The sequence below is a fragment of the Amia ocellicauda genome, chromosome 11, assembly GCF_036373705.1.
Source record: "Amia ocellicauda isolate fAmiCal2 chromosome 11, fAmiCal2.hap1, whole genome shotgun sequence".
NCBI lineage: Eukaryota > Metazoa > Chordata > Actinopteri > Amiiformes > Amiidae > Amia > Amia ocellicauda.
The window spans coordinates 25,718,477-25,733,589 of NC_089860.1; the positions used below are offsets into that span (position 1 = coordinate 25,718,477).

Below are 15,113 nucleotides of genomic sequence, written 5' to 3' on the forward strand. Positions count from 1 at the left end.
GACTTTACAAATGGACAGTGCGTTTGTTACAGTGGTCCATTAGGAGGTCCTGGCTGTGTTGTTTTCTCAAGAACCGTTGGATTTACGTTTTGTAGCAGAATTTATTAAAGATCTAGTAAAATATTCACTCAGACTGACCAGCCATTTTCTTAAAATAAGAAACAAAAAATACACTTTAGTTTGTACCTTCTGCACGGTCGGGGGTTATTATAAAAATAAAAACTTAATTTAATAAATTGTAATAATAGCACATGACACAAAGTCGGCATCAAATACCAGTTTATTACTTTCCACATTAACACAAATATTCCCTGCAGGCTAAAAAAATAACAATAATAAAACAAGAAAAAAAAAAAGAAATATATAATAAAAAAAGTCACATAGCAATGCAGCAATTGTGTGGGAACCCCATGTGGGGGGGGGGAGGAGGCAGGGTGTCCCTGCACAGCCCTCCCCACCCACACACCCCCGCCCCTCCCCCAGCAGGTCAGACAGAGTACCTCGTATTGCTATGGGGGACAGCCACAGTCACACAGCTCAGAACACTAGAGAACAGCACAGTGCTATACAGCGTCAGTACAGGAACAAATTAAATTACAATAAAACATTTAAAAGTGTTGCAAACAAACCCTTTTATCAAAGAGGATTAAAAACAAAAAAACATACTCTCTTGAAATCAGTTGGAGGAGGGGATAATAATCAGAGAGAGAGGGAGACAGAAAGAAAGGGAGAGAGGGTTGAAGGGGGGGGGTTGCACAGGGCAGGACAGGGCACCCCTGGGTCTCGCGGGGAGGAAGTGCAGTTGTGCGAGGGGGCCCCGGGCCCCATGCCCAGCTGCCCAGGGACAGAGAGAGAGAGCAGCTGCAGAGGCTGAGGCAGTGGCAGTGGACCGTCCTGTCTGTGCTGTGCTGGTACCTCGTTTGGATGGGTCTGAGTGAAGGCCGGCTGTTTAGTGCCACTGCCTCAGCCTCCATCTCTGACAATAACCAGGAAACACACGCACACACACATACACACTCACAACTCTCACATGCACTCGCATAAACTACAGAAAAATAATACGTCTTGTAGAATCCAATCATATTGCTATCCTAAACAGTCTGAACTATAATAAACATTTACAAAAGGATTTTTTTTTCTTTTTTCCTTATTAGAAATTCTCAAACATTTTTACAAGTCTGGCATGCATGCTAGCGACTCGAGACTGTTCTCGAAAAAGCCAAACAGCTACTCCTACAAATGCACATTTCCCACTGATTGATACAAGCAAAACAAGAACTGAAAACACAAACTGTAAGAGGGATCACATCTAATGCCACAGAGAAATTATAGCTTCTTAAAAAAAAAAAAAAAAAAAATCTCAGACATTTGCTTTGTAATATTGCTTTGCAATGATATATCTGTAAAATTGGAATATTGTTGCATTGCCAAGAGAGCCACCCCACACACCCCCTGATGCCCAGCGCCAGTGCGGTCCACACCGCCAGCCCCACCCACACTGCTGAGCTCACACCTGGAGGAGGGGACAGAGAGGGGAAAGTGAATCAGAGGGGAGGGAGAGGTATGAGGGAAGACAGAGGAGGAGAAGGTGTAGGATGACCACGTCACAGCCCAGCTCAGGCCCCTACCATCACTAGGCACCACCACCTGAGAGAGCTTAGCCCCCACCTACCCCCCAAGGGGCTCCAATCCTTATTGCATGTGTACCCCCTGCCCACACCAAAATGCCCCGCACACACCCCGACAGGGCCTGTGCCATGTGTAGCTTCCTGTCACTGGTTGCCATGATTTCATAAACATGTCTAGTTTATACTGTAACACACAAACACTTATATAAATACTTCACACCACAAATTCATGACCCCCACACCCCCTCCCCTTTCTACAGCTTCGATTGTCTGTCCTTGGCCTGAACTTCTGGTTAACACGGAGACAACCCCACCCCAGCTCCTCGTCACTGGAGGACACAAGACAATGCCCAGCATCACGTGAGAGTAACATAGTAATCTGACCCCCCCCCTGCCTGAACAAGGCTTCATCTCTCAAACTGCACCCCCCCACACACACAGTGAGCTGCTCCCTTAGAGTTGGCTGGTGATTGTTGTACAGATGCAGAGGTGTTTGTGTGTTAAAATCTAAAGTGTATAGTTCCTGTATTTTTTGTTCCCATTGCCCCACTCTTGAGCACTGGGCCCATATGTCAATGCTTAGGCAACACTGATATAAATTAGTCATGCCAATGATGCCTTTTTGAATTGAACTGTTTGTGTGGGTGGGTGTCGGTCTGTTTCTGTGTGTGGGGCAGGGTTGAAGTGCACAATTTAATTGCCCTACAAAATGTAATGGGGAGGATAGTGCTAGCCTCAGAGGCAGAGAGCTGGAGGGCAGCAGGCCCCCAGGTTTGAGTGCAAAGAGATCCCCCACTGCTCATATTATTCTGCTGCTCTACTAAAAATTATCCCTGCACCCTAACTCCCACTTTCCTTGCACTGGCCTGCAAAACACAGAGCACAAACACCCCCTCAGGACAAGACACGTCTGAACTAATTACAGCAACAGAGGAGACACAGAAGCCTGGGACAATTGCATCTGCACACAGGTGTCTGCTTGTCCAAGCCCATCTGTTCCTTGTCATCAATTCATTATGAACGCATTTATAAATGCATAAAAGGTATGAAATGCGAGGGCCTGGCCCCTCCACATCCCCCGTCCCCTGCCAGCGCAGGTAAACTGTAAACAGAGAGTGATCGACCGAGAGAGAGAGAGAAAGAGACAGGACCCAAGACTGCCCCCACAAACCGAGAGAGAGAGAGAGAAAAAGCACAAACAAGCTTCTGGCTTTATGAACAAACCAGCTGCCTGGCAGGACGGCGCTGGGCTGGTGAAGGAACCCACTCTGGGTCTGGCTGGCCTGAGAATGAAGACTGTGAACCCCACCCCACTCCCACACTACACTACACACGAGCTAGGACACACGCACGCACGCACGCACACACACACACACACACACACACTACTACACACAACAAACCGGCTGCGACGAGCCTGTAAAATCTCCTATTTATATAGATTTATATATATTTATGTTTATATGTATATAAAAACACATGGTAAAATCTGAGGCATTTACAGCAGTTATAACTCCTTTAAAATTTTCCCTTTCAGAATTCTGTGGCCCGCCATGGAACTTAGAACCAAAGGCTCCTGTTCTAAAATATACTCACATGCGCACACAGATGCGCGTGCACATACATACACACACACGCACGCACACACACAGACTTGTACACACTCACGCAGACACACAGACAAGGTGGGAGAAGAGTATCAAGATATAGAGCATTGACACTGATGTCACCTCGCTTATAAAACAAACGCGGACAGGAAAGAGTTAAAAGACAGCAATACAAATTAAAAATCGTAGTCATGGTAATTCATCCACTTTGAAAAATCATCAACGTCACAAAAACGTCGCATGCAGAAGCCCCTGTGCTTTCACTTCAGGGGAAATTCGGCCTTTTTGCGCCTTTTGAGGTAAAAAATACGAGTCCTTGTTAACAGTGGAGAGAGAGAGAGAGAGAGAAAAATGGAAAGATTAAGAGAAAGGAAAAGTGAGAAAAAAAAAACAGAAAGGGAGAAAGACTATAAGAAACCGAGAGAGAGAGAGAGAGAGAGACGGATCAGCTGTCTAGTGCTTCTGACGTGACCGGGAGCTGTACATCATATTATTAAAAAAATACAAAATAAACAATATAATCAGAGGCAGAGAGGGAGCTGCCGGCTGTGACAGTGATGGGGTTCGGTGTCTGTGTGCACCGGGCCCCTGGCTCTCAGTGCCACCGACAAGCCCGGCTCGCTGGTACAAGCAGCCCTGAACAGACCTGGCCCGCTAAACTGGACCGGCCGTCCCCTGGGCTGCAGAACCGCCTCACTGCTGAGAGAGAGACGGACACTGAGCGAAAGAGAGATGGAAAGAAGAACAGACACAGAAAAGGACAAACAGATGGAAATATATAAAGACAGAAAAGATAGAGACAGAGGTGCTGCCGACTCTCAGGCAAAGTACATGGTGTGCTGTGTGTCATAGTGAATCTGCACGGCCTTGGCCAGGGCCTGGGGGTCCCGGCCGTTACTCTGCCCAGAGACGTGGCTGCCCTCAGCACTGCAGAGAGAGAGAGAGAGAGAGAGTTAGAGAGATATACCTACACACACGGTGGCATCATTATAATTCCACTGTGCGGTAACATTCTGGGACCCCTTTGTAAAGACAGCCTCTGCTGTTAAAAACCCCACCTGAATGAATGCATACTTACATACATACCCACATACATGTTTCTAATAAATGTACTGAAGCCTGCAGGAGTAATATTTCAAAGGGGAGAAGGAGCCCTGGAAATGTCACCCTTCTACCCTGTGCTCACCTATCATGGTCCTTGTCCACCAGGTGGTAACGGGCGCGGAACGCCACCAAGCGGGCGTAGTAGGCGGGTGCGGGGATGGAGACGGAGCGTGTGCAGCGCACATACGTGTGGCACAGCTGGTAGGTCAGCAGCTGCAGTTCGTCGGCAGTGAAGCAGTTGTCGTCCCACAGCACATGGTAGTGAGAGGGGCGGCTGGTGCCCTGCGAGAGGAGGGAGAAGTCAGGGTCATAGTGCACAGACTAGGGATGTGACAGAGCCAACAGAAATACGCATCTGTTGAATACGGATTTGAATGCATTAAATCCGTGCAGATGCAGATGTAATGTATTTAGTTGTAGGTTGAGAGGCATTATTTTAATTTGCCAGTATTACTGTAAAATATTTGTATAATATAAAAATGATAATTAAACAAATGTGTTATTTAAATGACAGCTGTAAATGTTTTACAGAGGATATACATATTCACTCAAAGTCCTAAAATTGAATGTAATGGAGTACTTACTACTTTAATTTCACTAATAAAACTATAACAATTGTGTTAGCTGCTCTGCATTGTTAGGAAGTAGCTGCTGCCATGATTCTAATTCAGTTCAGATAAGCTAAAATTGTGCAAAGTTTGACGTCAACGAATTCAGCACAACCCTAGTACAGACGCACACACTAACGCAAACCACACACTCCAACCTCATGCGCTCACACACAGCTGCACTCACCTGTATGCCGGCATGGCTGCACAGGTAGAAGTCAAACTCTGAGGGGTGAGTGATGGTGCTGTCCACAGTAGTGCCGGCAGGGACGTTCCCACTTTTGCCCACCTGCACGGGGAGATAGAGGACACACACACAGGTATACAATTAATTTATCTAATTAACACAACACCCAGGTGTTATAGAATTGTGTCTCTGGGGGGGCACAGAAGCAGGGCTTCGGACTCACCCGCTCTGCTTTGTCGGCGCAGAACAGCCGGGTGTGGTGGCGCTTCTGCACAACAATGTAGGTGATGCCCGGCCTGTAGTCCTCCTCCAGACTGATACAGGCCTTCCTGATTGCTATGAGCTCTGGCCATGCCACCTGAGGGGGGAAGAATGGATTATGATTTTTTCATATTCCTTTTATGAAACCTATTGTGCAGAAGCTTTTAGAACATCAAAGAACTCTCATTACAGTCCGACCTCCTCTGCCACCTTCCCTACCTGCTTCATCTGGCCCTCGGAGACGCCCCCCCGGTAGTAGATGATCCGGGTGGGTTTGAAGCGGGTCGACTTGTAGAACTGGATGAGCAGCTCGCGCACCATGTTGGTGAGGTCCTGGATAACCTCCTGGCTGAACAGCTGCTCCTGGGCCAGGTCCTGGCGGGACGTCTGCACACGCACTGTGGCACAGTAGCGGCTGGGGTGCCCGTCCATGCTGCCCACCACTGCTGCGATGGACGGCTTCTTTCCGTCACCCGCGGGGGGATGCGTCACATCTGCACCCAGGAAGATCACCGGCTGCTGGAATACCGAGGGCCTGGAGGGGGGTTAGGTGCAGTAACAGAGAGAGTGGAGGAAGGGGTAGAGAGAGCGAGAGAGCGTGTGGAGGGAGAGAGGGAAAGAGATACAGAGGAAAATGTGTTCAATCACCACACCAACACTGAGAATAAACTCACAGCACAGTGGCCTGAATGCACACTCTCAAAGTCTCTCACTCCAGCCCTCACCGTTGGTGTGGTACCAGAACGTTGTTGATGCCGCCCAGCTTGGCATTGATTTTGAGGCAGAGGTTGGACAGCGTCTGAGGAGATGTCTTCACCACATTCTTCACCTGGACACACTGAGTGGCCATTCCCAGCAGAGTGTCTCCTACACGCTTCACCTCCGCTGTAGACAGAGAGAGATAGACAGGATATGAGACACTAACACAAGTAGACAGCAGAACAGTGTCAGCACTGAGTCAGTCAGACAGAGAAAGAGGGTCTGTGAACCTACAAGACAATCAGGGATGAAAAAATACCCCCCACTACAGATGCCTGCCACTCACCATAGACAGGGGTCTTTCCCGGCAGGATGACAACAATGAGTTGCAGCCCCACATAGGACATCTTGAGGTGTTTGAACATGGGCTCCACGCTGTCGGCACCCTGCGCATATTTACAGAAGCACGGCTGGCCCTGGATGGGCATCCCCGCGTCCTTCGAGATCTTGCGCAGCTGGTCCGTGAAACTCCTGGGGATGGGACACACACAGGCGCATGGGCACAAACACACAAACAGAGACAGACAGACACAGGTGAGCTCTTTAAATAATGCATGCAGTTTATAGGTTTGAAAACTGACTGTACTGTTTCAGCAGCTGGCTGGAGAATTCAGGAAGCCCCAGATCTATTGTATTACCTAGCACTGCTGGCTCAGCGTGTTTGTAGGAGTTTGCCTGTGTTCCTGTGTGTGTTCTTACACGTTCACGTGTTCGCAACACATGTGTTTTTGTGTACATTCCCGTTTGTGTGTGTGTGCGCATACCTGTGTGGGGATGTGTATTTGTGTATGTGACCATGCATGTATGTGGCGGGGGGCACTCACTTGAGCAGGTCCTCTCGACACTGTTTCTGTGGGGCAAAACAGGCTACTGCCCACACCTTGATCTCAATACCGGCATAGAACTGTTTCCCCCGCATGTCCCATACACCCTGATTCGGCGTGGCCACTGTCTTGTTCTGAGCAGGGAGAAAAAGAGGGAGGGAGGGAGGAGAGAGAGAGAGAGAGAGAGAGAGAGAGAGTCCTTCAGTGCTCCAAATGGTGACAGCACAGAAATAAGTCTCTGCCTGTCGCTGCCATGTGCTCTGACTCACTGCAGCTCCACTACCAGGGAGGCCAACAGACCCCAGCGTGCAGCCCTATGGTCCAGCCCATAAACACATGTATACCTATCATTTAATTATCATTCACTGGGGAGTCTTTTAACCAGGCCAAACCTGAACAGAGGATGTGGAACAGGATGTCACGTTGCGTGTTCTATTGTCTGCATGTGTGCGTTTCTGAGTGAGTGTGAGCATTTGTGTGCACAACTGTGTGTGCATGCATGCGTGAGTGCGAATGAAGGTCAGTGTGAGCGATTATAAAGGAGTTGGACAGATAGCAGCTTGTTTACAACAATTCCAAACACTTTCGCCTCCCTCGTTCATCAGGGAGGAACACTGTGCGACTCACGGCCAGCATTCCTGATCGTTTAAAAATAAAATAAAAATCGGAATGGGAGAGGAACTCAACCTGGACAGGGCTGCGGGATGGAGACTGCTGTACCCCCCCACACTGAGAAATGCTGTGCCCTCCTACACTACCCCCTGGCTTCAGAGAGGGTCAGCTGCACAGGTGCGAATCAGACAGAGAGACTACCCATATGACCCACACACACTCAACACACAGACGCCCACCCCCTAACCTCCCCACAGCACAGCATGCCCCGACACACACTTGTACATGGAAAAAACGCACAGGCACGCACACTCACACACACACACACACACACACACACACACACACACACACACACACACACACACACACACTGACAGCAGGACAAGTCCAGGATTTGGACTCTTACAAGGGAGGGGGAAGTGTCCTTGGGAGTGCGTTTCAGTGCAGCGGTTACTTTACTGCTGGAATTACACAATAAACTGCGTTTGTGCGTCTACGTATCCTGATACATCTACATACCCTGCTGTGTCTAAATATCCTGCTGAGTCTGTGTATGGGTATTTCAGGGTGTGTGTGTTTATTTTTTTATCTAAATAATTATAAAACTGGGGTCAAGGGTCAATCAAAGAGTGCCAGAGCACTGGCCCCTCCCCACTTCCCTCACTCCCACACACTCTTCACACAGTCAGTCACTCAGGCCTGCTTATTCACCCCCACAGTCTCACACCAAACATCCCCTCTCACAGCACCCCCCCACCCCCCCGTACTCACCCCAGCCCTGCGCCTCTATACTCACCCGGCCACAGTCCCTCCCAGTGTCTGTACTCACCCGGCCCCCATACTGCAGCATGGGCGCTGGGAGGACCCGCCCCGTCACCTCGGTCATATCGTTGTGCACCACAATGCCAAACTCCTTCAGGTACGGGTCCGGGCCCCCCACCATGCTGTTACTTTTGACCTGGAGGGGGGAAGGGACAGAAGGAGAGAGAGATTACATCAGGGATGAAACCTCAGCTATCTCAGCAATAACTGACACTATGCTGCAGTTCCCATTCTGCCCCCCAGGGGGTGGCACTCACCAGCCGGCTGATCTCCTCTTGCCTGTCAGGGGCAGAGCGTGCTGTGGCTTTGATCATGGTGGAGGTCTGATTATCTGTCAGCTTCTTGATGCAGCGCTGCCCCGCCACAATGTTACACACCTGAGAGAGGGGGAGAGGGAGAATGAAAATGTGTTAGGGAGTTATGTTGGCACACAGGCATCAATATGTGACCCTGATTAACACCCCAGCTTAATAAATGAATATGAAATATTTCTACCCGAAAGATCTTTAGAACACATGAAATACATATTTTTGTGTAGTAAGAGAACAGGGCCTCAATGCCCCTCACCTCCAGGGGCAGGTAGGTGTGCTTCTGCTCCTGCCCCACCTGCAAGCAGGGCAGGTGAGGGTACTTGAGCTGCAGGCTATATTTCTGTTTGAAGTACTGCGCCACCGTGCACTCCATAGCCTGGCCATTCTCCAGCTGCAGGGGGAACCTTGTGAGAGAGGAGGAGGAAGAGGAGTCGGGTAAGTGATGACGGCTCCTCGGGATACTCAAAACTAAATAAAGAAAGAAAAAGCTTGATGACATTTTGGGACTGTTCACCCCAGAGCAGCCCAGAAAACGGGACTCTCCAAACAGATCCCTCTTGTTCATAACCTTTTCTTATGCTTCTAACAGCTGCCCCCCACCCCTGAGCCTCTGCTGCTCTGACCCTTGCAATGACAACCCATAGCCCTTGACCCATGATCCAGGGGCACAGGCGGACACTCACGTCTGGTGGCTGGCGGGGCGACGGGTGACGTTACACACGCGGTATTTCCTCTTCATCTGGCCACAGTGCGTCACCTCTACCTTCAGACCTGGACACACACAAACACAGAGGACATCAGGGCTGGGGGACAAGGGACATAGCCTACACCACAGTGATCTGGAGGAAGGGGGCTGCTGAATCAGATGACCAGTGATCCTTCAAAATCCCCCCTCCCCATGCTCACTAGATATTCCTCAAATTATTTGTTCAATTCAGATTCACCAAGTAGAGAGATACAATACAGATTTTTAATTGAAGTGAACTGAGAGAAAGAGAGAGAGACTGAATGTTGTCTGAGAGGTGCAGAGCCCCACCGCCACACAGGACCACCCCCCCATGCTGACCTCTGATCTCCTTGGTGAACTTGACCCTCTGGGAGTCGGTCAGTGGCTTTGTCTGCTCATTGATGTTCTGGATGTCCAGCACCTCACACATGAACTCGATGACCGGCTGGGCACGGTAAAATGCCGTAGCTGACACTGAGAGGGAGAGGGAGAGGGAGAAAGAAAAAACGCTTAGCGATAGGGAAAGATGGATGAGAGACAGACAGAGAGAGAAAGAACACCAACAGACAAACAAGAGGAGATGGCTTAGATAGAGTTAGACATAGAGAGGAGACACACAGAGATATTTCCTGACAATTTAACTGATGCTGGCCTCTCTGCTGCCCTCCTTGTTTAGCCAGTCTGTGTTCCACCCCCAAGCTGCGACGGTCCAGTACAGTGCCTTACCATCAATGTTCAGCATCATATTCCACATGGCCGGCCGCACAGACTGGTGGAACCCAAACCACACCTCCCGTCCCCCCCCAAGAGGGTGATAGTACCCCTCAGGGGGAGAGAAGAAGGAACGACCAACTGGAGTGTACCTGAGAGATAAAGAGTGAAGACAACGGGAGAGAGAAAAGATAAATGTCGGCCTGGCTTTTGGTTAGTTTGTTTACATATTTACTTCATTTTATCGGTTTGTATATTTTATTTAATTATTAGTTACTTAAACAACCATGTTGTTTGTTTAAGTGCAGTATTGTATGGTGGGTATAGTGGCTCTTCTGGACGCTGGGGCAGATCTGTAGCAATGTGTGTTTGGTTGAAATCGGTGTCTTGAAGAGCACGATACACCGTAAAAAAAACTACCAAAACTGGGGATTGCTGCAGAGTTGGGCCTTGGTTGGGCCTCGGTTACCTCATGGAGGGCAGGTGGCGTGTGATGACATCCAGAGCCTGGACAGAATCCTCGGGGACCTCGTTCAGGTGGCCGGACAGTGCTTCCAAAAGCAACTGCAGACTGACCACTGACACCCACTGCAGGGACACCTTGAATGTCTGGTCCTTTCCTTCGCCAGGCAGAGTCACCTCCAGATCCACCTGAAAGAGGGAGAGTGAAGAGAGGAGTGTCAGAGTCCAAGAGAGGTTGGGTAGGGAGTACAGATGGACCGAGTGTGAGTGGGAGAGGGGAAACATTAGAGAAAGAGAGAGAGGGGTGGGAGAGACCAAAGGAGGGCTACACACTCATGCACAAGACGCACGCACACACACATGTACTGGTGCACTGACCCGGTCGCGCCCAATGGGCAGGGGGTGGGCTGTGTACATGTTCCTCTTGCCATCGTAGCCAGGCTGTCGGTCCCCGAAGATCTGCATCTTGAAATGTCTCACCATGGTGTCGACAACCTCCCTGCAGGACACACAGCATTACAGAGATGAAGACAGAGACACACCAGTGTCCACCACCTCTCTGCACACAGAGACATGACATTACATCCACAGCTATTATATACCCAGCACTGCTGAGTTCCCCATTCCCTCCCTCCCTGGCTCCCTACCTGTTGACCCTGCGCGGGCGTTTCTCGGGTTTGATCTCCACCTCGTAGTGGTACACATCGATCTTGGGGATTTGCACCTGGAAGTGATTGGCCAGCAGGCGGATGGGCTTGCCCACTGTGCCCAGGCCAGGGCGCCGGGGGGGCTGGAACAGGGAGGTGGGCGGGGGGCCTGGGAGAGAGAGAGAGAGAGAGAGACAGACACACACACACACACACACACACACACACAAGTTAAGACACCCACATCTGTCTAAGCAAGAGTTCCCTCAAAGACAAACACTCCAACACAAGGTCAGTAGGACAGTCCAGTTTGAGACACCTCTCACCTGCAGGGGAGGCTGAGGCCCTCAGCAAGAGGTGGCACAGAGGTCCGCACTGAGCCCTAAATCAAATGTTACCAGTGCAGAAAACACCCCCTCAAAAAAAAATTAAAATCAGAAAACCACACATGACACACTCACTCACTCAATTACACACATAGAACAATACACAGAAACCCTAACACTCACCCTATGGCCCAGCGCTGCACACAAAGCCTGGGAGACTGTGTGGCCTAATTAAATGAACAATGCCCCACAATTACTGAACAAAAGACAACCCCCAATGCATAGCCAATCCGGACCGCACCCCCCGCATGCCTAACACACAGTACAATACAGTCAACACAGACCACTCCACCCCACACACACACCGCCAGTTAGTCCAGACAAAGGCCTGCTGTGTTTGAGGGCAGGCAGAACAGATGGGCAGGTCTCATAGGACACACAGACTCATATTGATCAGGGAGACCAATACAGAGAGACAGGCTGACTGACCTATTGAGAGAGCGCACTAGCAACAGCATTTAACCCACTCCACTGTTTGGGCCATGTGTCCATTATAGAACACAAGCACATGTTTGTGTCTGTAATGTGTGTGCAGAGATGATTTAAGCGGTTATAATGTTGTGTACATGGTATAGAGCACACAATCATATTTGAATAAAGTATGCAAAGTATGCAAAGTTTGTCGATGAAGGAATGTGGCAATTAACAACAATAATAAATAATGAGTCTGCCTTCTCCTACAGCATTCCATATGGCCAGTGGAATTCTATAGGGCCCGTGGAATTCCATAAGTCTGGCAGTCCTGTACGCTGGACTGCTCCAGCTGCTCTATATATATCCACACTGGCCCAGCTGCTCTGGCCACACAGGGCTCTGGTTTCCCAGGACAGCAGGGAAAGGGAGAGGGAGAGTGGGGACGGAAAGGTGAGCCCAGGTGAGAGGGAGTGGAGACAGCAGTTTCTCTGCTTTTTCACTCCAGATCAGAGGGAAGCACTTAATTTAGTCATTCAGACTCGAAAGTGGTTATGGTAGGGGGGGCTATTCAAATTTCAGCCTCAGAGAAGTCAGCACAGCAGTCTGTGACCATGGCTTAATAAAAGAAAGAAAAATAAGGAAATAACTCAGCTGAAGGCCCATCTGAAGCCAAACAGCAACAGCTCAAGTCAGACTGTGTCTGAGTGTGGTTCCTGAGGGCAGAGAGGGCACTGGCAATTGGGGCCAGCTGGGAGAAGCTTGCAACACAGGGAGGCACAGAGGTAAACAGCAGTCAGCAGACCCAGACCAGCAAAACTAACATCTGCCTGCTTCATTGTCAGTGCTTGTACTACCTCAGCTGCACAGCCAGGCACAGCAGGAGTACACACAACCCCAGCAGCCCCCCAGCGACAGCATGTATTTTTATACAGTAATGACTAGAGAACACTCCCGCCTCTCAGACAGCGCGCTGTGAGTGACTCTGAGGGCTGCGGACGGAGGAATTGGGTTTCTTACAGCGATCACTCAATAATCAGATTTAGTCTTAAAACCAACCTGGGACTCAGGGGAGGATTAATGGATAATTATGGTCGGGCGGGGGGGGGGTCTAACGACAACACATACAATTTGCCAACTCCACATCGTGGACAGCAATGCACAAAAACAAACACTGTGCGTACAGCAGGCCAGCGTGTCTGAGAGCCGCTCCACCTGACAAGTCTGCAGGCTAATCGTTTATGTCTTTAAAAAGCAGCGAAATGGACATCGCAGATTTGTTTTAATGAATGTATCATGTTTACAGATAAAATACCTATTGCAGAGTACAAGCGCTTAAACACAAATGAACACGCCAAATGTGATGTATAAAACCTGAACTGTCAAGAGTCTGACTTACAGTGACAGCCTGTCTCTAAACACCTACACTTCACACAGACCTACGTGCATACAGTTAAACTGTCCCAGACACACACACACACACACACACACAGGACACGGAGAATAAGGAGACGCTATTATGGCTTCATTTCTTGTTTACACGGCGTGCAGAAGACCTACGCAACTGTACTGCGAGTGAATGGGAAAATATAAACACTTAACATCTATAGATGCGTGCGATCTGTTTATTGATATCGTCGTCAGTACGGGTTTCCCATACATCCATCAAGCACACGAGGCTGTGCGTTATTGTGCGTGCCGGAGTAACGGTGACTGTCAACCAGGCAGTAACGGCGATAAAGTCCTGAAGCGCCTCGGCAATAAAGGAAGCGTCACTCGGAGCGAACAGGCACTAAATCGGGCTCCAAAAACGGCAACACATACAGTGCTGACCCCCGCACAACAAAAAACGACGAGAGTGGAGCAGAGAGAGGCAATACAGACACAAGGAAGAGCCGTGTTAAATCCCAACAGAGCGACTATACCTGAAACACATCCGATCACTCGACCGTGGGAAACCATTAAAACACACAAACACGACCCCGCACAAAGCTCCCGCAGCCCCGGTCAGATCTTCCATTTCTCGCGTCGTGTTTTCGGTATCATTAAACACACATTAAACTACATTACGCTACGGCCCAGCCTCTGCCCCCTCCTGTCTTCCTGCTTCCCTGATGCGGCCTTCCAATCCCCGGCCCACAGTGAGGGAGTTAGCCGATCTCCCTCGCCCCTACCCCACTGGAGACTTCCGTGTCATTCTCCTTACCGGGTCCGAGCGCTTCCATGGCCGAGGGCTCTCTCTCCGTCTCTGTCCCGGCCTGGCCGCTCCGTACCGACACTGCTATTGGGGGCGGTATCGCGAAGCCGAGAAGTACTAATTTGAGAAAGTGTAAGATAGCACTGTCGCTGTTTGTGATTTAAAACTAGATCCGTAGAGAGACCTGCACTGAGCATGCGTACTGAGAGCGTCCCACTACATGTGCGCATGCTCAGTTGCAGAGGCGGGGGGTGAGGGAGGGCTTCTAGAGGGGATTTAAACGGAGCAGAGAGACGGGCAAGTAGGCAGAGTCGAAGAGTTCACAGTTAGGCTCGTTACAACCCCTTTCATCGATGTTACCTGTCGGAATAATTTATATATCGAGTTAAACAACCAGAGACCGAGGTTTTATTCTCTGTCTAGCGTAAGAACTTGGTTAAAAAAACATTATCTTTGTTGGAGGAAGTGGCCGTTCGCAATCATGGCCACCAGAGGGCGCTGTTACGTCTTTGTCTGCAACTCTAGTTATTATTAGTATTAGTATTATACATCCATTTTAATAATGATAATCAAGCAAAAACTGTTTCTCTCTAATGTTGTATCTTAATTCAAGACTCAAAACAACCGACTTTGTGAATGTTCAGCTCACACAACGTATATCAGCAACTCTGTGTGTGTGTGAATATGCACGGTGCCCCTCGGCGCTTCCAGCTGCATGAGCTGCCTCTGACCTAAAACAGTCTCAGATTCCCAACTGAAAACAAGGGATCCTGCTTTCCCAGCGAGGGGCGCCAACCAACTGTAGATCCACCGCAGCCTGCATGTGTTGTTCAGCCGTGCCTCCAC

General features: G+C 49.5%; 1 protein-coding gene across 2 annotated transcripts; it reads right to left on the reverse strand.

The window, feature by feature from the left end:
- Window positions 1-262: 262 nt before the first annotated feature.
- On the reverse strand, window positions 263-14,485 carry LOC136763273 (protein argonaute-4). Of its 2 annotated transcripts, none has more exons than XM_066717150.1 (18): window positions 14,277-14,485; window positions 11,274-11,442; window positions 11,005-11,125; window positions 10,634-10,815; window positions 10,180-10,316; window positions 9,793-9,927; window positions 9,410-9,497; window positions 8,983-9,130; window positions 8,673-8,792; window positions 8,423-8,551; window positions 6,979-7,112; window positions 6,441-6,625; window positions 6,121-6,280; window positions 5,615-5,930; window positions 5,358-5,492; window positions 5,135-5,236; window positions 4,422-4,621; window positions 263-4,162 (listed from the first exon to the last, which is right to left on the reverse strand). In XM_066717150.1, exons 1-18 carry the CDS (start codon window positions 14,293-14,295, stop codon window positions 4,054-4,056), a joined length of 2,589 nt encoding a protein of 862 aa, XP_066573247.1. In that variant the 5' UTR covers window positions 14,296-14,485; the 3' UTR covers window positions 263-4,053. The 2 variants fall into 2 exon arrangements, with proteins under 2 accessions (XP_066573247.1, XP_066573246.1); XM_066717149.1 differs by having other exon boundaries at window positions 8,390-8,551.
- Window positions 14,486-15,113: the final 628 nt, after the last annotated feature.

Bases quoted from the DNA above. Each gene is read 5' to 3' on its own strand.
- LOC136763273 (XM_066717149.1), bottom strand. The intron at 9,928-10,179 runs GTAAGGCACTGT...TCTCCCTCTCAG, and splicing joins TATGATGCTGAACATTGATG to TGTCAGCTACGGCATTTTAC. The intron at 4,163-4,421 runs GTGAGCACAGGG...CTCTCTCTGCAG, and splicing joins GTGGACAAGGACCATGATAG to TGCTGAGGGCAGCCACGTCT.